Genomic DNA, 27,423 nt, shown 5'->3' on the forward strand with positions numbered 1-27,423 from the left:
GGCATATAGCGCCATGGGCTATGGACATGGTAGTGTTGGGTCATAGCTTGGACTCGCTGATCTCGCAAGCCTCTTCCAACCTAAGTCATTCTGTAATCAATCACTAACTGCCAGTTACTGATCCCGGGTGATTATGGGCATATTTCGGAAGACAAGTGTAATTCCTGCGGCAAGTGGATGCTGAAGCAGTGGAGCTGGATCGGCGCTGCCTCTCCAGGCGAGGGAGGGCCCCTCCCCTTCCCGCCGGCTCCCTCACGCCCCTGACCGCCCCCGCGCCAGGAGGCGCCGAGCGCGCGCCCCTCCGCCGCTCTCAGCGTGGCCGCCACGCGCATGCGCCGCGCGGGGAAGCCTCGCGAGAGGAGGGGGCGGGAGGCGGCGGTGGCTGCGTGCGGCGGCGGCGGTGCCGCCCCTGTGTCCGCCCGCCCGCCCCACTGCCGGGCCATGGCGGCGCCGCCGGCCTCGCCCGGCCCCCGCGGCCGCTTCGAGCAGGAGCAGGACCGCGCCGTCCGCGCCCTGGTGCGCTCCGTGACCGGCGTGCCCGAGGAGGAGCTGGGCGGAGAGCGCTTCCAGGCGGCGCTCAATTTTGCCTGGTCCAACTTCAGGTCAGCGGGAGCATGGAGGGTCCCGGTGCCTGCCGCGGGGTGTGGGACGGGGCCGCGTCCCGCCGCGCCCTCCGTGCGCCGTGTCCGGGGAAGCGCCGGGGGCCGTGTACGAGTCTGTGCCACAGGGTCAGTGACTGCTACTCCGTCACGTTTGAATCTTGGTGCTTTTGGGGTTTTCTCCTGCTCAGTAAAAAGGTGCTTTTCAGCGTGTTCATTTAGCCGCCCGAAACTTTGTTGGAGGGAGATACATTATGGTCGTGTGTAAAGAGCAAGTGAGAAGGACTCTGCCAAATTGAGATAAACCTTCTGGCCAAGAATGCTGTGCTGCTTGTGTGAAAGGTTATCAGTCTGCAGGATGAGAACGTGTTTGGTGTCATTTGGGCTTGTCAGAAACATGGTCTTTATTAATTTGTAATATATCGTATCTGTAGGCCTTTAATTCATTATACTGCCACCTAAAATGCCCTTACTCAAGTTTTACGTGCATTTTTCAGTTATCACAGTTATTGTTCCAGTGTATTCTGCCTGCTTGAGTTGGACTCGATGATCCTTGTGGGTCCTTTCCAACTCAGGATATTCTGTGAAAGCTGTGAAACTCTTAGGTGAGGTATTTCCAATTACCCGTACTGTCACTAACTGCTGCCTCTGAAATCTTCTGCAGAAGTTGATAGAGCTAGTGCTCCATATTAAAAAAAAAAAAAAAAATCAATGCTGCTTTGCATTTTCATGCTGATTAAATACATTTTTGGGGGAGCAGTAGCATAACTGCATTGCATCTGTGTGAATCCTAACTACTCAAATAAAGACTCAAAATTATTTTAATATGCAAATCTCAACCTCAGTTTTGGTCACCCATTGCTTGTGTAGCTGTGTGCTCTTTTGGATCGCGGAATTGTTGGGATTTTGTTTGGTTTTTTTTACATGTCAGGAAAACAGAGGGGATGATGCAGAGTAAACAAGAAACTTTTGGCAGGGAGGTTTGGGAAAGAGGAAGGGTGTTTTCATACCAGGATTGTTGCCCAAGGAATGTGCATGGAACATCAGCCCGAGACTATCTAGTATTAAATTTGCAAACAGTGAGACCTTATGTTGTAGCAGAAACTCTTTAGTTTCAAGTTTGTGGAACTTGTGATTTGTATTGTTAGATTTGATGATATTTCTGTGCTGTAGTTCTTGGATCCATCTATTTATTTTCATGCAGCACTGTAGTCCTCTTCTATTCATGATGTTCCCAACTTGCCTAAAAAAATTGATTTTTTTTTTGAATTTGTGTTAGTCATTAATTAAAGCTTTAAGTAATAGACTAAAGAATTTTCACTAATAACTTCCCTGCAGCTTAATTTTTCTTTTCAGTACAGATTCTTGGATTGATTTTTTATTGTCTTTTCAGTGTGATCTAAATCTTCCAGTTCTTGTACTTACCACTATTTTGAATAAATTATTTCCTATGTAAGCTAATGGGCTATAATAAATTAGATAAGTTGTATTTTCTTAAACCGAAATGCCTATTTAGACATAGACCTATGCAGTCAGTGCTATATTTGATCGTGCTCTTATTCCTAATCCTTATACACAGCTGAAGTCAGACCAATGTGTCTGTAGTTAGCAAAGTTGGTTTTTTTTTTTCTTTTCTTTAATATCGGCCTGTCTTCATTCTCTGGTGCTACTTACTAAAAATCCTTGCTACCTGCCTTACAGTTTCACTTTATAGTTCATTACTTTGGCACTGAGGGGATTTCATACTGTCTTTTGAATTTCAGTCTATTAAGCTTAACTGTTGCTCCTGATTCAGACTCAGCAGTTTTCATTTCTGTCTGTGGTCATGAAAATTTTACCACTTTCTGTCACCTGTTGCTGAAAACATTAATTTGGTTTTGAGGGCCTGCTTATAGAGTGTATTGACCTTGTGCTCAGTGTTGTCACATCTTATTCCCTGTTTTCTAATCTCTGTATCTGAAGAACCTATTCATAGCCTAATTTAGTCTCCAAAGTCCATCTTACCTTTCACGAGTTCTTGTTTTGTCCCTATACATATAGATAGACCTTTGTTGGTATATCTGTCTTTATTTTTGATTAAGCTCTCTTTTCTCTTAGACACTCTCCCCTATCCTTTATAAAAAGGAGCTTCTTTTGGGTTTAGAGGCCTTCCCATGTGGGTGTTTGTTTTGCCTGTGCCTGTGAAGCAGGTCCCGGATAATTTTGTGCATTTGACACCAGTGCCTTTGACAGCACAGTTCTTGATCTCCTTGCTCTAGCTGACTTAGCAGACAGCATACTTTAATTGCTTAGTTTGCTGGTTCAGTAGTAATTTTCCATTCAGCTTAGAGTGCTGGTTAGATGTAACCTGCATTCAATTTTTCTGTCTTTCAGGCCAATTATATTTAATCCTTCTTGACCTAAGAGACAAATTGAATTTTGTTGATGCTTAATGCTGTTGCTGAATTAAATGTGCATTATTAAACTAGTAATGTTGTCCTCATATATGTAAATCAGCTTTATTTTCTTCCTTAGTTAAGGTTCCTTTTAAACATATTCTAATGCAGATTTCTTATGCAGATTTCACCGCTTTCTTGATGTGAACAGCCATAAAGTAGAGAGAACAATAGAAGGGTAAGTTTTATGTCTAGATATTAATAATGCATTGGTTATAGATACATATTTTTAAAAAGCATTCTTGATACTATTTATGTTATTAGAATACATGAAAAATTGGTAATTCATTCGGACCTTGGAAAAGCTGCAAGCTGGAAAAGACTAACAGAAAAATTTCTGAACTTGCCACTCCCAAGTACTGAAGAAACAAAGGTATGTATGTTTTTTCCATCCCTTTTGCATTTACACTGACAGTGGGGGCTTCAATTGTAATGTTGTGTTGGAAATTTCAGGTGACTTAGTAGTAAGCTTTGGAATTGCTGTTCAGGTCATGTGTTTCCAGAAATGAAAATGCATTTATTGTCTTCTCAGGGTTTCAGCACATGGAGTTTCATGACTTAAAGTACACGATCTCAGTGCAGAGCGCGTGTTGTAGGGTCAGCATTGTACAAATGTTGTAGCTAGAGTCTAGGTGAATCTAGATTCCTGTCTGTTCTAAAACAACAATGAACTGAGCATTTCTTATTCTTTGCATATTTTTTTTTACCTTAAGTAATCTATCTGGATGGTTTGGTTTTAGGGTTTCCAGCTAGAATGCTCCTGTTCTGTAGCTTCCTTATTGAGACTATGGGTGTGTTTCACCATTGATACATTTTGTATCAAATCAGTTTAGGATACGGAATGGATGAATATGGCAACAGTTGTCTCACTTAGGTTTTTTCCAGTGTGGCAATGTAATAATGAATTGGATCTTCAAAAGTTCCTGCTGTTGGGAGATTTAAGCTTGTGTTTTAAGAGATGGTGCTCCATATAATGGTGTTCTTTAATAGAGCTGTATGTTCTGAGTTGCAGTCTGACTTCATGTCTCGTTGAACTGACATTTGCCTTTCTTTACATATTCTAGGTTCCTTTTAATCTGTGGGGAAAACCCAGGAGCGCTTAATAGCTTACAAATATCTTCAGTTACTATACTGTAGTCTCTTAGTTTTTTGAAAATGTACCTTTAGTAGCACTTGTTTTGAGACTCGAATGATACTAAAACCAACCAAAACAAACACCCAAGCAAGCGCTTAGTACTTGAATGTTGCAAGTGTCCTAAGATTTTAATTTCCTTTTCTTTTTAAAAATGCAACTGGGGTGTGGCTGGAAGTAGATTAATCTCATATTTGGGAAGTTAAATGGCATTTAGTTCTTAGCAGTGACACATAACTGGGAAGATTAAATATTTATCAGTTTATATGACTGGTAAGTGAAACACCAGCTCACACATGTGATTCTGTCAATGACTTACTGGTTTTCTTTGACAAACTCTGGTAAAATCAGTAATGTTCAGTAGGAACATGTTATAATCCTTGTATAGCTGGTGAGTATCATGCTGCTTTATCAGAAATTTGAGTTATTTTTTTCTAAAATGCAAGAGGAACTAATTCCGAAACAGCTATGTAAGTATGTTTATGAATGTATGAAAGTGTATAAGGATTTAGATAGCAGAATCTCCATGAGTCTAGATGTGAAATGGTTGGCTGAAGATCTTTGTAAAGTTACAATGAGGCCAAAGAAAAACCTTTTTATAGTAAGAAATGGCTGTACATTGGTAAACAGATTTTAGGGAATAGACAATAATACAAATCTCTGGACCATACCAGTGCTGGCACAGTATTCTTACCTGATTGAAGGCCTCTGTTTCATGACTGCAATATTGGAGTTAAAGATTCATCCTCAACTATTTTTGTAGATTTTCAGATGTGAGAAGATAATGTGAACATAATATTAAAATGTAGTGATTTTAGCTAACTATTTTAGCCTCTGTTTGAAATAACTGGCCATGTGAAAAGGGAACCCAAGACTTGGTTTCCTGCAGGCCCACCACCTGTGTCCTTCTAGTTGGTCCACGTTTATGTGGCTGTCCATTATCTCTTGTCCTGAGGTGACTTCTTACTTTCACAGTACTTGGATCTTTTCCATGTTCTCTGATTATCAGCTCAGTAAGAGACAGCATATGCTGTGGCTGCTTTTGAAGGATTTGTATATTGATTGGCTAATTAATAGGCAGAAGAAAATGGATAGCATTCAATATCATGTTGCAGATGTTATTTTTGTAATTCAGGGCTGGGGAATGGGAACTAATGGGGAGTATTCCTGCAGATAATAGGCTGACTTTGTTACTAAGCAAAATCTTCTAGACCACTTACAGACTTGCTTTTTTTCTAATGTGTTTTAAAGACGGATACACACTATTCCATACTGTCTCTTCTGTTGTGTTTGTCTGATTCTCCATCCAACACCACCTATGTGGAAAAACCAAGAGTCAAAGAAGTGGGTAAGTTTCCAAGATTTTTGTATGGCTCATGAAAGATATAATCCACAGTGCAATCTGATAAGAAGGACATTTTTCCTCTGCATTTTATTATCTCTTTCACATTGCTTTCTTGGTTCTTTTTATAATTTATACATTTAAAATAGCTTGCAAGTCTTTCCTACCCCCGTTTATGTTGCATCACCTAATTAAGTTTTCCAGCCAACCTTGGGAACTCTCTTTGACTTGTACCGCTATCACAAATGAATGTTCTCTACCTGTTTAGCAGTGCTTACATGCTCAAAGACAGACAGTGGATTTCTGTCCTGAGTCTCTGTCTTGCACCTCAATATTAGATCTCTTGAAACAGTTTTGGTGATGTAAATTCCTATGTTTCCTACATAATCAAGGAAAGGGAGATATATTGGAAGGTTTCCAGAGGGAGATCCCAGCTGCCTGCTTTCTAAAGTAGGACTTTTTCACTCAGTGCCTGAAAATGAGGCTTGTGCTTAAGTTTGAGTGGATACCATCCCCCATTTGTTTACAGTGTTGTATCATAGACTGAAAGAAGAATATTTCAGACTAACCTAAAGAAAATCTTGCATCTTAAGATTCCTTTTTGAATGATCTCTGCACATTCCCTCGGCGGTGTTTTGAATGCACTTTCAGCCCATTCCAGGAATGTGAATATGAAGAGGTTATCTCAAACAACACTAATTACAGTTGAGTAAGCTTCACGTTTAAGATATCATATGTTGTAAGTGTGATTGTTACTTTAAAAGTATCGCACATCACATCATGATATGTGGTGTCTTTTTTGGAGAGTAAGACAGTTCTTGGTTTATGTTGTTTACACTCTGGGATCCTTGTGCATACATAAACAATACATTTAGAATGTTTCCATTGAGCTAAATGGGACTTCAGAGTCACAATAAGTAGTGTGTCTCATTCTTGCATGTTTTTCCAGGATTAAAGTGTAGGGTAGTGTAACATAATATGGACAAATGTGCTGATGGCACACTGTGTTGCATATTTTGAGTGTATAAACAATAAAGTTGAGAATTAATAAGGGATATACATGGTTGATACGTCACAATGTACGTCATGTTGAAAGTGCATAACCTTGCTAACTGAACAGTGGTGTAACCTTAAGTGGAAGGGAATGTCTTTTATTTTAGCTATAGAGTATCAAGATAATTTTAACTTTTTAAGTGTTTTTAGAGGAAAAGAAAGTCAGAGTTATGTGATACTTAATATTTGTATATTTACACTTCTCTTAGAAAAGGAAGAAGAATTTGATTGGGGAAAGTATTTGATGGAAGGAGAGGAAATTTTCTTTGGCCCAGGCGTAGATACACCAGTAAGTGATTTTTTAAGGTAAAAACCCCAACTGTATAAACTGTTTTGAAGTGTGCTAGAGACCTGATTGAGTTTTCGTAGTTTGTATGCTCTGCATGTTGATTCTTGCAGGATTCTCCAATGCTCTGCTGAATACGGTGAAATAACACACAGCCTCAAGCAGAATAACAGTAATAGAAATACTTTTGTTTTTCACAATGTTTTGACTTAGTCTTGCAATTAAACTGTCTGCTTCTGCTGACCCCTGCTTCCACCTAATCAGAACTTGCCGCCATTCTGTGATCTTTTCCAGATCTCTCATTTGCCTGGTTATTAATGTTGTGTATAACTTAAATCATTCTCTGTTAGACAGTGATGTTAGTCCTAGTGTCCTGAATTTACTTAATAATGTTAGAAAGAAGTGAATAGTTAATGTTTGGCTTGAATAGGAGCTGAATATAGATCTGTCTGCTATGTTGTTCTGAAATGTCCTGGGGTTTGTTGCCCTTCATAGGATTGGTCTGGAGAAAGTGAAGAGGAAGAGGACACTCAGCCCTTGAGCAGGGAGGACTCGGGTATTCAAGTAGACAGGACACCTTTAGAAGACCAAGATCCAAATAAGAAGATAGTACCTAATGCTTCCTGGAAAGGTTAGAATGAGCTGTATTTCTTCTGCTATACATACTAAAATTTAGCAAGGTAATGCAGCTTTTTAAATTATTCTTTGGTGAGGTATTGTTTTACAGATCTGTAATTGTAGTATCAGATGCACATTACTGTTCGTTACTGATGGGGTGGGTTTTATTTTTTTTTCCAGTAAAGAAATAATATGGAAAGTTTGATCTGATTTCTGTTACTGCTAATGGAGAAGAATTCTGTTCATTCCTGTGGAAATTTACATGGATATTCCAATATAGAAATGAAAACTTACACAGTAAATGCAGCATGTAGTTGTATGGATATAATGTAAATTTTTATTAAGTATGAGAATGCTGAAACAAGACTTAGTTTCCAACAGAAATAGTTGGCGCAGTTCTGGGTATGAAATGTTTCTGAAAAACATAGCTTTATGTAGTGAAAACATTAGTGGCTTTCTCTTGAATAGATTCAGGGAGTATTAATGTAGCTGTATTCTTTTTCATAAAATACTGTAGGGTACAGTTTACCTGGTACATGAAAAGTGCACAGTATATATTATATGAGTAGTAGCTATCTAACTGGGATTAGGTAAAGTTCTCTTGACAATCCCATTTAAGAAAAAAACATTGTAGGTAATTTACTAAATGTCTAGTAAAAAGGAATGTAGTGATAAAGTTGATGGCATTTGGCAGTTTATTTTTTAAGTCAGCTTGTTTTTGTGTATAGTATTTGAGAATTGCCTGAGACAGAAGCACATTTTTTGAGAAAAAATTGGAAACCATGTAAATCTCCAAGCTTACAGAATCATAGTATATCCTGAGCTGGAAGAGACCAACAAGGATTATCAAAGTCCAGCTCCTGGTCCTTCACAGCACCATCCCCAAGAGTCACACCATGTGCCTGAGAGTGTTGTGCAAATGTTCCTTGAACTCTGTCAGGCTGGTGCTGTGACCACTTCTCTGGGGAGCCTGTTCCCGTCCGTGCACAACCATCCTCTGGGTGAAGAACCTTTTCCTAATATCCAAGCTAAACCTTCTCGGACACAGTTTCAGGCCATTCATTGGGCCCTGTCACTGTTCACCAGAGAGAAGAGATCAGTGCCTGCTCCTGTGCTTCCCGTTAGTGAGGAAGCTGTGGACTGTGGTGAGGTCTCCCCTCAGTGTTTTCTCCTCCAGGCTGAACAGACCAAGTGACCACAGCTCTTCCTTGTACAGCTTCCCCTCTAGGGCCACCACCGTCTTTGTAGCCCTCCTTTGGATGCTCTCTAATAGCTTTATAACTTTCTTACATTGTGGCATCCAGAACTGCTCACAGTACCCAGGCTGAGGCCTCACCAGTGGTGAGCGGAGCTTATTTTTTAGGACTTTTGCAACATTTGGGAAATGCGGTGTTTTTGTGTAAATTAATTTGTGCACAGTGGTATCAAATTCCCAGTGCAGTAAAGTGTAAATGGTTGTAAAGGGTAATTCATTTGAAAAGATCTGTGATTTTGCAGCTGAGTGAACAGACTCATAATAACTTCTTCCTGTGTTTTATAAACATTTCCTGCAAAAATTAAAACACCTTGCTAACTGTCACATGTTTTCACAGTCGGTGAGCCTGATGCCCGCAGCTGGCTGGAGCAGCACGTAGTTCCTCAGTACTGGACAGGAAGAGCTCCTCGCTTTTCACATAGTTTGCACTTGCATTCCAACCTGGCTGCAGTCTGGTAAGAAAACAATATCACTTACATATTCCTTCCTGGCATACAATGCTAAATATTGACTTTTTTAAGCGTCTTTACTGTTGGAAGCATAAAGATAGTATAATTATTACAATTCACTTAAAAACAGAATTAAAGGGCTACAAGTTAATAAGATAAATGAATGAGCTGCTTCTTCTATTAGTAGATTCTTATCCTTTTAATTTTTATTAAATTTCTCATGTCCGAGAGGTTTCATTTTTCAAAGAAGCAAATCTTACTGTTAAATTTTGTGTGGCTTCACCCTTATGAAGGTCTCTTGAGGACCTAGTATAGGTCGGTTGTAAGTGGTCCTGGAAGTGAGGAGTCCCCTAATGTTTAACTTTTTAAAATGTTTTTGGTGCCTCCTTTACAAAGTTAGTCTTAAACATAGATTTTGTGTGGGGAAGGAACATAAAACAGTATATTGCCATGATCTGCCATGGCCTTGGAAAGAAAATGAGAATTAAAAATAAAAAGAAGTAATTTTTTCCTGTCCCAAATTTTGATGTATCAGTAATGAAGTTCATTAGATTTGCCCTTGGTTTTCTTAATTTAATGAATTTCTTAATCACGGAGTTATTTTAGTATAAGGTGGTTGTCTGGCCAGTTATGACACAATTTGCAATGAATATTAGAAAATGGGTAACATGAATAGAGCAATGCTGCTTCTGCTGCAGTGTTGTTAGGAGATGTATGTTTTATATATATGTATGATATATAACTATTACTTAATTTGGACTTTTTGATTTTGAGTGTGATTGCTTAACTTTTGCCACTGATGATATTAATGCGTAAAAATACTAAAAATGTAAATAATCATTCTATACTTTGCTAAAATATGAAAAGATACTGAGGAAGGTTTACAAAGAATTGCATAGGACAGTAGCATGAGAAAAACTTCTTAGGTGGCTATGACAGTTTCCACTTCTTAAGCAAACTTCTGAGCTAAAGAGTGAATTTTTTTACATGGGTTAGAGAAATTGATATTTTATGTTTTAGCTTAGTATTTTTCCCAGAAAGTAATGATAAGTTTTCACAGCACTAAATGAAAAATAACTGAAAAATTACCCCCCCCCCCAGCCCCCCCCCCAAAATAGTGGAAATTCAGGACTTCATGAATTTGCTACTTAATTTCTTGTCTTGCTGTGTGAGACTAGATGATATTTGAATGTTTTCTACAGTATCTTGCTTAACAATATGAAAACAAACTGTGCTTTTGTTTATATACTTAAAATGTCCCCATGAGCATTAAATCTACTCAGATATGAGCAGAACAAAACTGAACCTAAAGATTATTGCTTCATTCTTACTTTCAGGTGATTTAACTGTTATTTCAGCCATTAAATTGTTTTCTTTTCCTTTCTTTCTAAGGGACCACCATTTGTACACCAGTGATCCTTTGTACGTGCCAGAGGAGAGAACACTGGTCACGGAAAATCAGGTTATACGGGAAACACTTTGGTAAGAGCAGCATCACAAAGCTTGCATTTTAACTTCTAGTATTTCTCTCAAGGAAATGAGAGATCTATCTTTGAAGATGTCTGAAGAAGGAATTATTACTGAGCTTTTAATTTACACTGTTTCTGACAATAAAGATGCTGCATTTCTTTGTTAAACATTCGCATTTGAGGCACTGGAACAGGTTGCCCAGAGAAGTTATGGATGCCCCATCCCTGGCAGTGTTCAAGACTAGGCTGGATGGAGCTCTGAGCAACCTGCTCTGGTGAGAGGGGGGTCACTTCATAGCCCGAAGGTTGGAACTAGATGATCTTTAAGGTCCCTTCCATTCTGTGACTCGTGAAGAAGAAAGTAGCTTACTACTCTTTTTTGCATTGATTATTCAAGTCTAATTGTTAAAAAGGAACCATTTTGTTCTTATCTTGTCCCTATAGATTTTTAAAACAGTGTCCAGTTTTAGAAAATAGGCTGAGTCATCCTATAGCTGGAATTACCTCAAGTGGAAAGAAACTTTAGGAAATATTTACTTCATGCTGATATTCAATTGTTCCTGTTCTAGCAACAACTTACAGTACCAATAGCATCGTACTTGATCTGTGGTCTCCTGTTACTCAAAGAAAATAAACTTTTAGGCAAGGGAGACCTAGTTCTTTTATTAATTATATATAATTATAAGTCCATTAAGGGGGAAAATTACTCTTTTTGTTTCTTTTCAAGGCTACTTTCAGGAGTGAAAAAGCTTTTTATATTTCAGCTGAATGATGGAAAAGTGACTGTGCGGAATGATATTATTGTAACTCATTTAACCCATGTAAGTTGTTTCTGCATCTCAGATGAATGTATCTCATTAGAAAGATGTAATTTGTGGGAATAGGAAATTAAACTGCTTGTGGAAAAATCATATTTCTACAATTGTGCTTTGTCTAAATAAGAGCATCTGGCTTAATAAAACTGAATGGGTTGTTGCTGTATCTGAGAATGTGATGAAGCAATAGCAATTGCAGAACTTTATAATATTTTAATTCATGAAAATAATATTGTAATTAAATTTGTAGGCATTATGAAATACAATTTTTATTATATGGTTTTAAAAGTTTGGTGGTTTTGTTTTGTTTTTTTTTTTAGAATTGCCTGAGATCTGTATTGGAGCAGATAGCAGCATATGGTCAAGTTGTATTTAGACTCCAGAAGTTTATTGATGAAGTGATGGGACACAGTCCAGAAAGCATAATGCATGGAACAGTTTCCACTCCGAAGAAGACTACTGAAGCTCCGTTCAGAACCTACCAAGCTTTTATGTGGGCTTTGTATAAATATTTCATTAGCTTTAAAGAAGAACTTACTGAAATTGAAAAATGCATCATCAACAAAGGTACAGTGCAAGGGAAGTTCTGCAAGAGGGGGACACACAAGTAATTAACACTGACAAAATTTGCTCTTCCATTGGATGTTATTTTATGCATCTTGGTTTTTTTTTTTAATTTCCAGATAAAACAGTCACACTTTCAATAGTAATAGATAAGTTGTCTCCCCGACTGGCACAGCTGAAGGTACTTCACAAGGTTTTCAGCACAGGAGTAGCGGAAGTGCCACCTGACACTAGAAATGTTGTACGAGCATCTCATCTGCTTAATACCCTCTACAAAGCTATTCTTGAATATGACAGTGTTGGAGAGGCATCTGAGCAAACGGTAGGGAAAATAATGCCCTTCCTTAACAGAACAGCACACTAGAAGATTTAGTAACTAATGGATTACTGTTTTTCGACATGAATTCACTTAACCTGGACAAAAAAGGTTTATAAGAGGGTCAGGAGCAGTGTTTATTGAGGACCAAGGGAAAGGGCTGTGAAAAATCAGAGGCCAGAAAGCTGTTTTGAAAGAGGGAATTTTGGAATAGCTTTCCCTCCTATTTCTATGACTGAATAATTCAGTTAATGCTGAAATGTGAGGGTTTGGATTTTTACAGTAACTTGATTATATTATTGAAAATATAGTTGATGTCTTTATGTCCTTTTGTTTTCCTGATTTCTATGTTACGAAACCACAGAGCGTTTTATTACTATCCCTTACTGTTTCAGAGATGTTAGAGTGAAAAAATGCTGTTTGGATCTGTGATGACAAGAGTAACAAGGAGAAGCACGAACAATACAGGCTTCCATTAAAAAAAAAAAAGCTGTAATTTTTAAATTAACATTTTATCTTTAAAATCTTTCAGTGTAGTTATCTATGTGTTACAGACTGTGGTTGCACAATTAAGAGATTAGACTTTACCTATTGCTTTCAATGCTTGGTATAAAAACATTCAGCCAGTTTTTTTTCTTTTTTCCCTTAAATTCAGGTATCCCTTTTGTTCTCCCTCTGGGTTGAAACTGTGAGGCCATACTTACAGACAGTGGATGAGTGGATAGTCCATGGTAATTTGTTTGATCCTGCAAAGGAGTTTATTATTCAGAGGTAGGGATGCTTCGTACTAGACCCACCTAATGCTGTGCAAGTAAACCTGTTGTAGAATCTAGGGTAAAGGGTAATAGTAAAAGTAGGTTTTCACATTTGTTATTTTGCTTAAGAAGGGATTTCTTAATCATACTTCCCTAACTTGTCTAAAACTTCCCATTAGGGAAATTACATAGATATGGATCTCTACCACATTGTTCTAGAGTAGAAATCACTTATTTTGGTTTTTTTCCATCTATAGTAAATAATGAGCAGACTGACTCTGAGTGTACTGACTTTTTTAAAAAGAATTAACCATTTTTCAAACCCAAGACATTTGCAAAAATTACAAAATTTACTTTTAAATTCTTCTACTAATCTCTAGTTGTTATGACTCAAATGCTATTTAGAATTAAAATACTCATTGCTTCTGACTTGTAGTAAAGTTAATATGTTGTCTTGAATTATATGCGTATACCCTAAACATTATTTGAGCTGTTAAGTTTTGTTCTGTTGCTATGCTACATTTTGTTGGTCCCTTTTTTTGACAGCTTGGAGAGGAAAGTGAATATAGAAATTAAAGTTCTGGCTTGTAATTACAAATCCATTTTCCCCTATCTGCCAAACTTACTTGAACCTCTGTCTGTTAACACCTGTCGAGGTGAGCATGAAGTAAGACAACAGCCCTAGTAGTACTATTGTAATAAATCTTTAGTAGCAGAGATCCTTAGCATCCTTATTATGTCGTCTTTTTGTGGTTCTATAGTTGCATTTTCAGTGCTACCAACAGGGCTGATCTCAACTTTTATTTATAGTTATGCTTCATTTTAATTACCTAATTTTAATTATCTAATTAAGATTTTTCCATCTGACTTCAAAGACCAAACTGTGTATCTGATATAAACAACAAAAAAATCCAAAGTGAACTACAAATTGAGTTTTACCTACTCTAGAATTTTTCAGCTTTCCTAGTAGTAGTTACTTCAGTTTGGGGTTTTAAATAACTCTGCAAGTCAGTCACTCATCATTTTGACACTAAGGATGCATGCCACAGTGAATAGTTAACGTCCTGGACAAATTTAATTATAATTTCTGTATTTGATTTGCTGTTGGGGTTTATTTGGTTGTACAATTGTTTTATCTCCTGTGAGCTGATTGTTTATCCTTTTCAGAGTGTCTAGATAGTTTGCAAATATGGATGAGCTAATTTTATACAGTTTTGAAAGTGCTTCATGACTGTTCTAAGAGAAAGGCAAAGCATAGAACAAAGAGGATATGATATGTATCCTCTAGTAATGAAGTTTCCTTTTGAAAAGGAAAATACTCAACAGCTTTTTATTTCTTCACAGAAACAAAAACGTTCCCGTTAATCACAGAGATTTTTGGTATGCTACCTACACGTTATATAGTGTGTCAGAAAAAACAGAGAATGAAGAGAAGATGAGTGATAATGCCAGTGCCAGTTCTGGCAGTGATCAGGCCCCTTCAAGCAGACAGCACACAATGGTTTCTTTTCTGAAACCTGTGCTAAAGCAAATTATCATGGCTGGAAAATCCATGCAGCTGTTGAAGAATCTTCAGTGCAAAGATGGTTCTCCACAGCAGGCTGCGTCAAGAGGTGAGATGTCAGTTTGTACACCATCATGCCTTAGGCTATCTAACAGTATGGGTGTATTTCTGGTAATGGGCTTCCCCTGGCTTTAGAATAATATAACACTGTTGAATACCAGTATCATGGTTGGTAACTCCAGGTCTGATGGAAAACACTCTTCCAATGCAAACAAGTGAAAAGAGTGAAGTGAATAATGTTGAGTGTTCCATGTTCTTTTTATTGCTTTAAATTTTTCTTAAACTTCTTTTTATGTGCTTACAAAGCCATTTTTTTTGTTACGAGACAAAACCAGCATGTATGTTCTAATAGTAAAACTGGTGGTTTTTTATAAGTAATTGTTTTCCGTTACTCAGTGGTTGAGTAATCTAAGATAGCATGCGGAATTTTTTTTTTTAAAGCTTACTCTTAAGTAGATGAAAGATGTTTGGATATCTAGGATATTCATCTTGAGTGATTGTAAAACATGATACAACATTGTAACTGAGGTTTGGTTTGGTTGGTTCGTTCTGTTTTGGTTTGGGGGGTTTTTTTGTTTGTTTCTTTTTTTGAAGGAAACAAAATAAATTTTTTCATTTTGCTGCTGCTTCATGTTTAAAGTAGAGATAGTTAAATTATTATGGAGGTTCACTTCAGTAAATACTGAAGGATTGTCAGATGCTAAAAATTAACTGCCTTTGCACCTGAAGTAGGAATTTCTTTAACAATCTCAGAAATATTTCATATTTCAGACACCCATTCTGCAATGCGTTTGAACGTATGCCTGACCTTAGGCATTGGGCTAGTCCTATCATTTTAAATGTGTATTTGAGCGTATTTGGTTTTCTGAATAGTGGTTGAAATGCATTTTAAAAGTTAGCTAGTGAATGTTGGACTGTGGAGTTCTTTTAGTTCAGACCATGTTTCCTCCAATGTGTTGCCCAATTCAGATGCTGAACGGAAGAGTTTATATACACTGTTCTTGGAATCAGTGCAGTCTCGCCTGCGGCACGGGGAAGAGTCTGTTCCAGACATGATTACAGAACAGCAGGCCACAAAGCAGAGCCTGATAAAGATGCAGTCTATAGCAGAAAGACACTTGGAACTGGATGATGTCCATGACCCACTGCTGGCTATTAATTTTGCCAGGTAAATGAATGATCTTCCTGCAGTGTTGTTGAGAGCAATGCTCCGCCTGGTGACATTTGGTAGATCACATTTTCATTGCTGCTGCTGCTACTGAAAACCAGCAAGTTGGGAATAAAGAGGAGCACCAACAATCAGCGACAGAAGCTAAACGGACACTCCCCTTGTGCATGGTTAAAGAAAAACAATTAAAATCAGTGAAGAATGTGCTATTGCAATTGGTAGCATAGAGAACTGGAGTAGTCTTTATCATAACAGGCTTTTAGCAAGTAAGTGGTTTAATAGTGAATGCCATTGGAAAATTTGAACTTCTAAATGAGTTTTCTTGGTTTTTGTGCACAAAGTCCTTCATTTGCACCAAGTATATTCTAGAAGAATGCAGCCTCAGTCTTGCTGTGCTTACATCATTTAACTGTAAAAGTCTTCCAAAATTCATGTTAATTGCACAAAAATCCTTCATTCTTCGTAGTGAGGGGAATCCTGTAGAGTGTATAAATGTTTTGGAAATCATCAGGAAAGACAAACTCTGAAAATCTTATTATGTGATTACAAATAAGAAAATAGCTATTTACGTTTTTACTAAATACTAATTGTGTATTTAAATATTTTAATGTCAATCCTAGGAGGAGCTTGTTTTAAAGAAATCATAGATAGGACTTTATTGTTCCCCTTGTTCATTGGGACTATTCTATTTTTCAAAATTGCTACATTAATTCAATATCTGGCTCATTCAGTCTGTCCAGGCAATAGTTGCTATGAGCTGGACTTCTTCTTAGAGTGGTTTCAACTGGCAACTAGCTTTTTACAAAATATTACAATAATTTGATGCTTTCTGTGTAAAAACCAATAAACTTTGCAAATGTAGACCACAGATACTCTCTTCCCATCATATAATATTATAGATAATATGTAGAGACTCCATAATTAAGATGCCTCAAACCAGTTCTCCATGTGGGGGGTGGTTTTGGGATTTTTGTTGTTTGCTATTTTGTGGTTTTTGGTTGAATTTTTACTTTGTGTCTTTGATTTTATGCTTCCTTCATGGGAAGCTCATCTGAGTGCTGTATGTGCACAATATAGTTCCAGAAGTTCCTATCAAAGTGTGTTTGTTTAGTAAGCTGTATAATATTTGAACTTGATGTTTTTCAGAAGTATGCCTTAAGCAGTTATGTGATTATAGAATGCTGTCCTTTGTGATACTCTTGTATCTGGTGATACACAAACAGAATGATGGATCACTGTATAGGCTAGATAAGTGCTCTACTTATGAATCAGCTTTTGTTATCCCTGCACCATATATTTCAGAGCAGAGGACCCAAATTTGATTAAAATCTTTGAAAGTATGATATTGTTTTATACATTATATGAATAATGAGCCTTCTTCCCTAAGTATCTTGTTTTATTTTGAAGATTGTATTTGGAACAGAGTGACTTTCATGAGAAGTTTACTGGTGGGGATGTCTGTGTGGATAGATCCTCAGAATCTGTGACCTGCCAGACTTTCGAACTGACACTGAGGTCTTGTCTTTATCCTCACATAGACAAGCAATACTTGGAATGTTGTGGTAATCTGATGCAAACTTTAAAGAAGGATTATAGGTAAGAAAGTAGATTTCTTTTTCCTTAACTTTGTTTTTTTATTACCAGTGGTATGTCATCATGTCATCATTAAAGAAGCAATTTTATTTTGTTTCTGGTCCAGTTTGGTAACCAGCAGTAAAGTCATTAAGGGGAAAAGGGTGCTCTAAAATGATAGTCTAGCTTAAAACAGCTAAGCTGCCATTTGTCATCAGTGGATGTTTGGTGGGGAAATTATTTCAAACAGTGTTTCTTAATAGTGTTGTAATTTTAAATTCATTTTAGGGAGAGGGACAGGATTTCTGAACTATGCTGTTTCTGAGAATTACCTAGCCTGTAGAATAGCTGAATACTAAGAGCACTTCCAGTGAAGTTAGTGGGCTGTTAAAGCTTACAGGGAAAAATGCCTTGGTTAAACAAAGGATTCACAGTAGACTTTGTTATGTTTGTATCCAGTATTGGGTTTTTGTTGTGAAGAGTTTTTAAGATTTTTGTTTCTGTAACAGTTGTGTTTTGCTTGTGTGATGTAAACAGTTTGTTCACTTGTATGATGAGACTGAGGAAATGTTGTATGTTTCTCCTGTTCAGGCTTGTAGAATACTTGCAGGCAATGAGAAATTTTTTCTTACTTGAAGCTGGAGATACCATGTATGACTTCTATACATCTATTTTTGACAAAATTAGAGAAAAGGAAGCTTGGCAGAATGTTGCTTTCTTAAATGTTCACCTACAAGAAGCAGTTGGACAACGCTATCCAGAGGACAGTGCAAGGTACAATGCTTTAGTTATGTTTCTTTCACACTTAGCTGTATTTATATACTTAACTTGCGTAGCACAATACTAATTATTGTGTACTAATTAAAATAATGTGTTTTAATGAAGTTTTGAGCTGTTATCATCTTTTCTACCGAAGTCCTCCAGATTAAATCAGACAGTTAGTAGTTAGCAGTGAGAAATAGAAATTTGTGAAACTAACTACTCATTTAATACAGATTCTCACCAATTATATCACTTGTTTCCTTGCATAGGTTGTCAATATCGTTTGAAAGTGTTGATACAGCAAAGAAGAAACTCCCTGTCCACACCTTAGATGGTTTGACATTGAGCTACAAGGTAGTGAGTTAGTATGGCTGCAGTTCTTATTCTAGAACAGATTTGAAATGTTGTATTAAAGTGACTTGTATTTTCTATCTTGATTATCCTCTCCTCCTCTTAGGTTCCTTGGCCTGTGGATATAGTTATAAGCTTAGAATGCCAAAAAATTTACAATCAAGTTTTTCTGCTCTTACTGCAAATAAAGTGGGCCAAGTATAGTCTAGATGTTCTACGATTTGATGGTAAGATACCTCTTCAATGAAAGATACTCTGTAAACTCATTTTGTGGTCTAAGAATATAAATAGTCTTCTGCTTTCTGCAGTAAGTAATATAAAGTAGTTAGAATTTTGATTCATTCTATAAAATAATAATCTCTGTTAGTGTCAATTTACATGTATTAAGCTGGGCATGTTTTTCACTTCTTTTCAGCCTCAGGATATCTCCGTTCATCCATTCCTTTTGTGTCTCTGATTCAAGTCTAGTTAGTTATATTGGAAACTTGTTTATTCTACAGACTTTGCTATTGAAAGAAAGTCTGTCTACCACACCCTAAGGTTTACGTATAGTCTTTTTATGAGTAATACCTTGCAGACAAGCTAAGAAAACAAGATGAAAAAAACACTATTTGAGATTGAAACAGTAAACTATTGGGGGATTATAGAAAGAGATTTTTTTAGTATTTCCTTCACCAAGTTAATGTTCATGTGCCACATAAAGTGGATATAGACTTCATGTCTTAGAAAAATAAGTTAGAAAGTTGGTGGGTTCATCTGTGTTTTGAATATCAGCTAAGTCATTATCTTTCTAAAAGTATGTGGTTTTTTACTGTTTAAACTTTATGGGTATGTCTTTTTGCTTAAGCCTTTCCCCAAAAAGAGCAACAGTCTTGCCTTTTTTTTTTTTTTTTTTTTTAAGAACTAGTCTCTGCTGCAGAAAACTCACAAGTTAAGGAAGGAACTTCATTAGAACAAGGAATACTTCCTGTATTTGGACCACAGAAAGAAAGTATAAAACAACAAATACATCGCATGTTCCTCTTAAGAGTGAAACTTATGCATTTTGTCAACAGCCTGCACAACTACATCATGACTAGGGTTTGTCTTATTTCACAATTTCATTTATATTAGGAGCTTGTAACTGGAGATGCAGTATTAATTTTCCTTTAAAACCTAAAAAAAGCCCCAAAACAAGCAAAATGTAAATATAATGTCTTTTCTGCACGTGTTTCAGTTTCAACTTGGCTGTTTTAAATCAGTAATTCCAAAAATGCTTTAGAAGTTCTACATGCATGTGATTGATCTTTGGATAACACTGATTCTTTTGCCTTTTGTTTCTCCCAGTGCTAGATGACTTAAGCACAATAATGTAAAAAGAGGTTTTTGTAAACTGTTACTTATTATGCTTTTAAAAGTATTGCAACAGATACTTCAATGGTTCTGCTCAAAAATCTCTAGTACACAGTGTATACATGACTTCTCAAATACAAAGGCAATGCCTGTAGGTACATATCTGCTCTATTATAGCCTTTTTTTGCTTTTAATAAAATTAGTATATGCTCCAGTTCAGCCTCTCCGGGGATAGTCTCTGTGCTCTTGTGTAGTGGCAGTGTATCTGTTTATGTGAGGAATGTTCCTGTGTAGTTATAAGAAGAGCTTGAAATTTTTGCTATTGATGGTAATTTGGAGGCTAGTCCTTAAATTTGAGAGGGAAGAGTGAATGAATCATATAATTTCAGGCTCCTAAAAATATATATTGGGAGAGGGTCATAATCACTTGTGTGCGGCATTTAATTTAATAACTTTGGTCTTCCTTTTAAGATTCTTCACAGTACAGGCTTGGAGTTTCAGCATCAGGTAGAAGAAGCCAAAGATTTAGATCAATTGATAAAGATTCATTACAGATATCTATCTACAATTCATGATCGCTGCTTACTGAGAGAAAAGGTGAGTAAAAAATTAGTATATTTGGTATTTTGAGTTATTAGGACAAGAAAGTAGTTTTGTACTAATTATGCTGTTTTGCAGCATACATACTAGGCAATATATAGGTAGTCTTGAGGAAGTGGTAGCTTTTCACACTGAGATCCAGTTTCCCTTGCTGTTCTCAGCTCAGTTCTTTCAAGGAGAGAGGATAAAATTAAATTCTTTATGTCAGGTATTACATGACTCATTTGTTTCTAAAAGATGGGAGGTTTTGAACAAACTGAGGCTTGTTAACGTAAGGAATATTATACACAGTGGTATGGCAGGAAATGGAGGTACATGGATACCTTTCTAACCTTTTATCCCACATACTGTCTGTGCAAAGTCTGCATTCAAGTAGTCAGCTGGGAAATGAACTGGAGAACAAATACAAACATCTTCAGTTTGGAAGAATCACATTGTGCTTAGGAGATTGTTAAGCATAATAATTCCCATTATTACACTGCAGTACAAAGGTCTCACATGCAATGTAATCTGACCTGTAAAAACAGTGAATTTCTGACTTACTCCTTGTGTTTTAATTATTTTAGGTGAGCTTTGTGAAGGAAGCTATAATGAAAGTGTTAAATTTAGTACTGATGTTTGCAGACCGTTGGCAAGCTGGTTTGGGGGCTTGGAAGTAAGTACACATACCTAAAATTCTACATGGTTATAATTTTGCAGCTCTGAGTATGATTTTGTGCCCAGAACTGCACAGAACACTCCAGGTGAGGCTGCACCAATGCTGAATACAGTGGGACAGTCACCTCCTTCGTCCATCTGGCTGTGCTCTGATGCACGCCAGGATGGGGTTTGCTCGCTGCTCACTCCTGTTGAGTTCCTCTTGACCAGCACGCCCAGATCCCTTTTTGCAGCCATTCCTTTCCCCATTTATACTTTTGTTTGTGCAACCTGCAGCTTGAAGGATGAATGATAGTGGGCAAGTCTCCAAGGCTTTGTCAAACACTCAGAAGTTGATGTATGGTCCTGAAGCCAGCTGGTGTGGACTGGCTTACTTCATATTTTTCAGGACTAATTTTCTTTGGCCCAGATGCTACCTAAAACTTGGATCCCACTCTCCTGCGACATTAGGAAGTTGATATTTTTGGAGTGTTTTTCTCATTCTGAGTGTCAGAAATAATTTGTGAATGCTGTTGATAAAGACTGAAACTCATTGCATGTGGTTGCATGCTCTTGCATGTGTCAGGAAAAAGTCATAGCTGGTGTCAGCTGTATCTTCTTGGGAGAGGGGAAAAAAGGAAAGGAGTCACTGTTGTGAACTGTGTCTTCTCCCTTGACTGGTGAGTGCTAGCTGACAGAGTCCAAAGTGGAATTCAAGAGATGCAAAAAATGTGGAAGACGTAAAGCAGTATGGGTGTCTCTGTTTTACTGGCAGTGTAGGTCCCCAAGGACCTCTAAAGCAGTAAGGACCAGGAAAGGCTCTCTTGCAAAAAACATATGTAGGAATGATAGGTGTCAGTTGGAACCACGCAGCTCCTCTAAGTGACTGCAGAGATTTCTAAAATGATGAGGAAGTTATTAATGCCCCTTTGATGCTCAGATGCTCCTGTCAAAATTGCCTTTGTTTTTTAGAAGTAGCGTATGCAGGCATAACTGAACTATTGTAAGTTCAAGACAGAATTCTAAGTAAAGAGTACTTTTGTCATTTACTGTGAAATTTCTGTCATATTTTGAAGATAACATAGGGGCTGGTCTGTTAAGCATTCCTCTGTTAAACTGTTTTGTAGGATGGAATCCATAGAGAAGATGGAATCTGATTTTAAAAACTGTCACATGTTTCTTGTAACTGTTCTCAACAAAGCTGTCTGTCGAGGTTCTTTTCCCCATTGTAAGTACATGAGGCTTTTCACATACCTGCACTTAGAAAAGTTTGCTAGGAATGTGTTTATGTTTTAATCTGTTCTAATGTTTGTTGGCACATTTTAAATAATCTCATTTTGTGAGTTGTTCACAGAGGGATATGGAGACTTACTTCTTAGTAAGTTAAAGTCATTATTTTTTTTAGAGTATTTGTGCCAAGCTTTTCCATGACAGCTGTCTTCAGTTTATCTGTTTACTTGATGAGGGGAAGCTGTGTAGCCAAGCAAGTGACAAGCAGTTTTCTAAACTAATGAAACTGAGTTCTGGGGGCATAGAAGAGCATTCTTTTTGTTGGTATTGGGAATGACAGCTGTGATACATCTTGAGCAGATAAGATGTTAATATTATGGTGCTGCAGCTGCAACTGCACTGAGCTCTTAGCTCTGCCCATCTCTTGGCAGTTACTTCCGTGGTAGTAGAAACAGCAGAGGATGACGTGTCTATGCTTCTCCTTACAACCTGTATGAGCTTAAATTGTTAATCAGTGCCACTTTGTGTTAGGGGGGCAACTCCTCAGTGAGGTTGTGGGGCATCAAGGTTAGTTGGGATGCAGATATGTGTTCTTACAGGTTTCTACCTGTAAGGCCATCTGTAGATGTGCCTAGGGAACATGACTTAGTGGTGGACTTGGTAGTCTTAGGTTAATGGTTGGACTTGATTATTTTAAAGGGCTTTTCCAACCTAAATGAGTCTGTGCCTAAAAAATAGGCAATATCTGACACCACGGCTGCTCACATCTACAAGAGCTTATCTGCAGAACCATCCATGAGAATGGCTTGCTGTATATAAACCTCCACAACCTTTTCTTTTGTGTACAACAGTATTTCAAACAAAGGAGCTAATTTCTTACCAGTTCTTACAACATGAAATAATTAATGGGTAGCTGATTATGAATATGGTGAAATATTACCTAAGCTGTCAGAGACTTAAAAAATGTCTTACTCTCTGAAGTCCCAAAGTATTACAATTTAAAAAATAAAATGGTATCTTCCTTTTAAAGGACAGACTTGAATATTGCAATAAATGTTTGCAGACTGCTGCAAATGTAAATATTAACTATGTTTTTATGGTTTGTTTCACAGTGGAATCTTTAGCTTTGTCACTGATGGCTGGCATGGAACAAAGTTAACACCTACATCCAATGAATTAATGAAGAACTGATAGGAGGATTTATGTTGAAATTTCTGTGTTAAAGAACCATAAGCATTTTGCACTCCACTTTAAAATGTATATAGCTAAATGATGCCGATGGTTTGGAGCTGTGTAAAATATTTTAAAATGTAAATAATGTACAGGTATTTAAGTGTGTTGGTTGTGGCAGTGTGTGTATATGCTTCAACATCAAAAAACGTGTATAGTGTAAAATTCATTCCATGTAAACAATCTTACTTGAAAATACATTAAATGTATTTCATGCTGAAAAAAGGGTTTTTTTTCCTTTAATTATGAGTAATTGATGGTTTACTTTTTCCATTAATTTTTCAGCTGTGAGTAGGTCACAGGGCAGTGTGGAGTGGTGTGACTCAAGTCTTGGTGTTTAGAAGGTTGGTTGAATTAATTTTTGGCCTTTTTTCCCTTTGAAAAAAGTCTAAGAAGCATTCATCTTCTTTGATTAGTGGTTCTTAAGAAATCTTTAAGAAGACTGTTACAAGAACCTGATGTAAAAAATACAAGATGAATTTATCAAAATGGATTATAGCAGAACATAAAATACCAGTATTTTTTATGTTAAGTGTTCAAATGCTTACTAATTTTAGTGGTAACTCTAGTCAGTTCAAGTAGGATTAAAATGACAGTGTGTAATATATTAGTTTTAACGATTGGATTGTTGAGATGTTTCAAAGGTGGTCAGATATGAATAGACCTTTATCCTTCTTCTAAGGCTTTTGCAAGCAAACTTTTACATCTTATAGCTGATATCTTGTAAAGCAGTAGACTGTGATACAGAAGGGTACATTTCTGGGGAACTTGTTCTGCACAAGATGACTTGCCCTGTCTCCTCCCCATTAAAGTTTCTCTGGAATTCTGGCATCAGTACACCTGCATTAAAAAAAGATAAAATCAATCATAGCTACTTGCCTAATGATTTTTTTGAATAAATAAAAGATTTGATAATTAGAATTTCACTGTTGTGTGTGTGTCTGCTGAAATTCAGTCAGTTAACTTAAAGTTTGAGTGCTGTTTCTTTAAGGTAAATGAAGTCTATAACTACCAACTGAGACTGTGTGGCTCATTATAAAACTATTTTTTTCAGCTGTAAACTAATAATTACTTTATATGAAAGTGAACATTTGTGTTTGTGTTTGAACAGGAGATCTCGAGGTTCTTCCAAGTTATAGCTATGAAATGTTTTGAGGAAAAGAAATTAATTTTTTTTTTTAAGTATATCACTGAGAAGGTTTCTGCTGGCCTGTAATACGTTCTTTTTTGTTTGACTGAGTGGAGGTTTTGCTTTAGAGAACAGTATGTTTGTATTGTCCTTTGCTACAACATGACACACTTTTCCAAGTGGATGTTTTTTGTGGTAGGTGGTCACCTATTAACAAAAGTAATTGGTACTTCTAGTTCACCATGACTGGTTCTCATTTAAGATTCCAGTTTGTTTATTGCTAGCAGAGACAGTGTGTTGTTTAGTAACCACTTCTTACTCAGAGTAAAATTGAATAGCATACTAAGAATTTCAAAGGACATACTTGTACTTGGAAGTTCAGCACTTCTATGCACTGGCTCATTACTTTTTGAGTATGTCTTGTACTCTGTGCTTTTGGACGATCTAATGTGGTTGCTTTATTTCTGCTTCCTATACAGTCATTACCTTCAGTGAAATTCCTGCTTTTCATAGCCTTACTTTGGATAATATTAGCTAGATATGGGAGGAAAAAAACCCCTTCAATCTTTCATGTTGTTGAAACAATAATTCCTAGTAAATCCCTTTGCTGATTTTACTTATTTTATGTGAAAGACCCTGTGCAATTGAAAGATTTAGCTGTTTCACCCAATTTCCTGTTTAGGAATTAACATTGCATTCTGAGAGACTTCTGTGCATGTTGTAGATGAGTGATGCCTGCATGCCGTTTATTCAGCCAGCTTCCAAGAGGTGCTCATCTGTCATCACAAAAGCACAGTGGAAAGTCTGGCTCTGGCAACATTTACTGATTCTAGTCACGGACATCCTCCATGTTTAACTTTCTGTGTGTCAGTAGTACTTGGCTGACAAATTCCCTTCAATGAGTCCATCTTATGGCATTCCTTTTTATTCAGAGCCACAGAAAAAAAAACAAGTCCTGTGTTTTAGTGTGCATGCCCTGTGATGCCACCAGGACCTTTCCATCAGTCCCCTGGCACTTGTTAAAATGGTTATTTACCTCTTTGGAGAAAAAAATGGTTTTATGTGAGATTAGGGGTATTTTAGCTATTTACTCAGATTTCCTTGTAACATTTTCTGTTTTCTTTACAGAGCAGTGTTGTTCAGGATTCTGTCCTGAATCCATTCCTTCTGGACATTTTTTGACCTTGTTTTCAAATTCCTGTTTTTGTCAGTTATTTCTGAATTGATTTGAATCTTAACTTTTGGATACTTTTCCTCTTTGTTAGAGGAGACACAACATTTGAATCTGCTTTACTTGCTCTTCTGGAATTTCAAGTAAGCCATTTTGGAGATGTTAGGAAAGGTGTAATGTTTTCCATGTGTGTATAGGTTTAAAGGACTTCTGTCATAGTCTATGGTTTTGTAAATTGTTACATTTAGCTAAAGGAAATCATAAAATACCCAGCAAAACATGTAGAAACAAAACTTTCTAAGCTTTTAAGGAGGTATATAAAATTCTTTGGAAAAGAACACACTCTGTTACTGGATGCTGTCACAATTTCATTTCTACCTTTACTTGTTCTCATTAACTTCTGGTGCAGTCCTAGTAAAGTTGCAGCATACGCCCTTATCTGACTCATTACTTTTCTTTCATCTCCTTTGGTTTTTTTTCCTGTGGGCTTCTGTTATCTCTAGGCCACATTTTAGCTCTGATTTAGTAATTCTCCAGTGCTTTCTTTGCTGTTTAGTTTTAATAACCCCTAATTAACCACTAGGTCCTTGAGGACCTTTGCTTGTGTCAAACTCTGGATATAAAAAAAGTTAGCAACCAGTTGTTGATTGGATGGTTTCCATGGGAGCATGGATTAAAGATAGCAATGCTAAATTACAGGCTGATTAAAGATATTTTAAAAACTCCTCTGACGTGCTTTTTAATCTTACTAACTAAAGATTTGCAAATCTTTCAGCTTTCCTCTTGTACTACTTTGCACACTTAAAGAAAAACCTTTCCTCACTGATTGAATTGGTATTTACTGGCTGTTGTAGTGTCTTGTTGCTGCACTGTTCATTTATTGCTGGGAAGGCCGCACAGGATCACAGGTCCGAGGGCCTAGAGAGCTAATGAAGTTACCAGTGACAGAGGGGCAGGGCTGGGGTGAAGAGTGAGGGGGCTGAATTGCCTAACATACATGCCCTAATTTCTGCACTGATATCATGCATGAGCAAAATGAATGTAATTCATAATGGAATCAAGAAAGTATTTAAGGTGTGTTAATGTCTGTCAGGGAGTTGGGTGAGCTCTGGTGTGGTTTGGCAGCACAGTGTGCAGCAGGCTTGGAAAGCTGAGTGGGGGGACACGGGCCCATTGTACACACATAAAGAGTTAAATCCCTCTGAGTTAACAATAGAGCTTTGGTCTAGCGCTTCAGGGAGCTGGAAAGCAGAACTAGGGAACCCTGCTTGCACAGATCCATTTCAGGTGCTGTCACTTAGCACTAAGAGGGAGATCAGAACCAGAGAGCTGCAGGTGTCATCATGTGCTAATTAGTATTTATGAATATGCAGCACACCTGCTGTTGTCAGCTGTGCTCTTGGCAGGACATGGGCACTTGGGGGTAGGAATCTGGCTTTCCCTGGAGTTAAAGGTAGCTATGGGTGACCAGATCACTGCATTTGTGTAAGGCCTTGTGAAATGGAGGGCTACTGATAGGAGTTATGTGTTTAGGTAGCTGGTGTAGGCTTCTTGCTGTGGGGTCAGGTTCTCACTTTGCTCATTGAGGCC

The 27,423-nt window shown here is 37.3% G+C and overlaps 1 protein-coding gene across 4 annotated transcripts; it reads left to right on the forward strand.

The window, feature by feature from the left end:
• Positions 1 to 434: 434 nt before the first annotated feature.
• Positions 435 to 26,276, forward strand: TUBGCP5 (tubulin gamma complex associated protein 5). 4 transcript variants are annotated; one of them, XM_039571680.1, is made up of 24 exons: positions 435 to 602; positions 3,159 to 3,212; positions 3,299 to 3,407; positions 5,418 to 5,514; positions 6,102 to 6,212; positions 6,771 to 6,850; positions 7,343 to 7,478; positions 9,058 to 9,175; positions 10,562 to 10,651; positions 11,366 to 11,459; positions 11,774 to 12,020; positions 12,137 to 12,339; positions 12,989 to 13,104; positions 14,433 to 14,701; positions 15,622 to 15,820; positions 17,228 to 17,416; positions 17,984 to 18,166; positions 18,424 to 18,508; positions 18,612 to 18,732; positions 19,407 to 19,585; positions 20,309 to 20,434; positions 21,004 to 21,092; positions 22,201 to 22,301; positions 23,416 to 26,276. In XM_039571680.1, the coding sequence occupies exons 1-24, from the start codon at positions 442 to 444 to the stop codon at positions 23,460 to 23,462; spliced, it is 3,204 nt and encodes a 1,067-aa protein (XP_039427614.1). In that variant the 5' UTR covers positions 435 to 441; the 3' UTR covers positions 23,463 to 26,276. The 4 variants fall into 4 exon arrangements, 3 of the variants coding, with proteins under 3 accessions (XP_039427614.1, XP_039427695.1, XP_010392483.2); XM_010394181.4 differs by lacking the exon at positions 435 to 602 and adding an exon at positions 743 to 1,204; XR_005604667.1 differs by lacking the exon at positions 21,004 to 21,092.
• Positions 26,277 to 27,423: the final 1,147 nt, after the last annotated feature.

The sequence above is a fragment of the Corvus cornix genome, chromosome 1 (assembly GCF_000738735.6).
Source record: "Corvus cornix cornix isolate S_Up_H32 chromosome 1, ASM73873v5, whole genome shotgun sequence".
Lineage (NCBI taxonomy): Eukaryota > Metazoa > Chordata > Aves > Passeriformes > Corvidae > Corvus > Corvus cornix.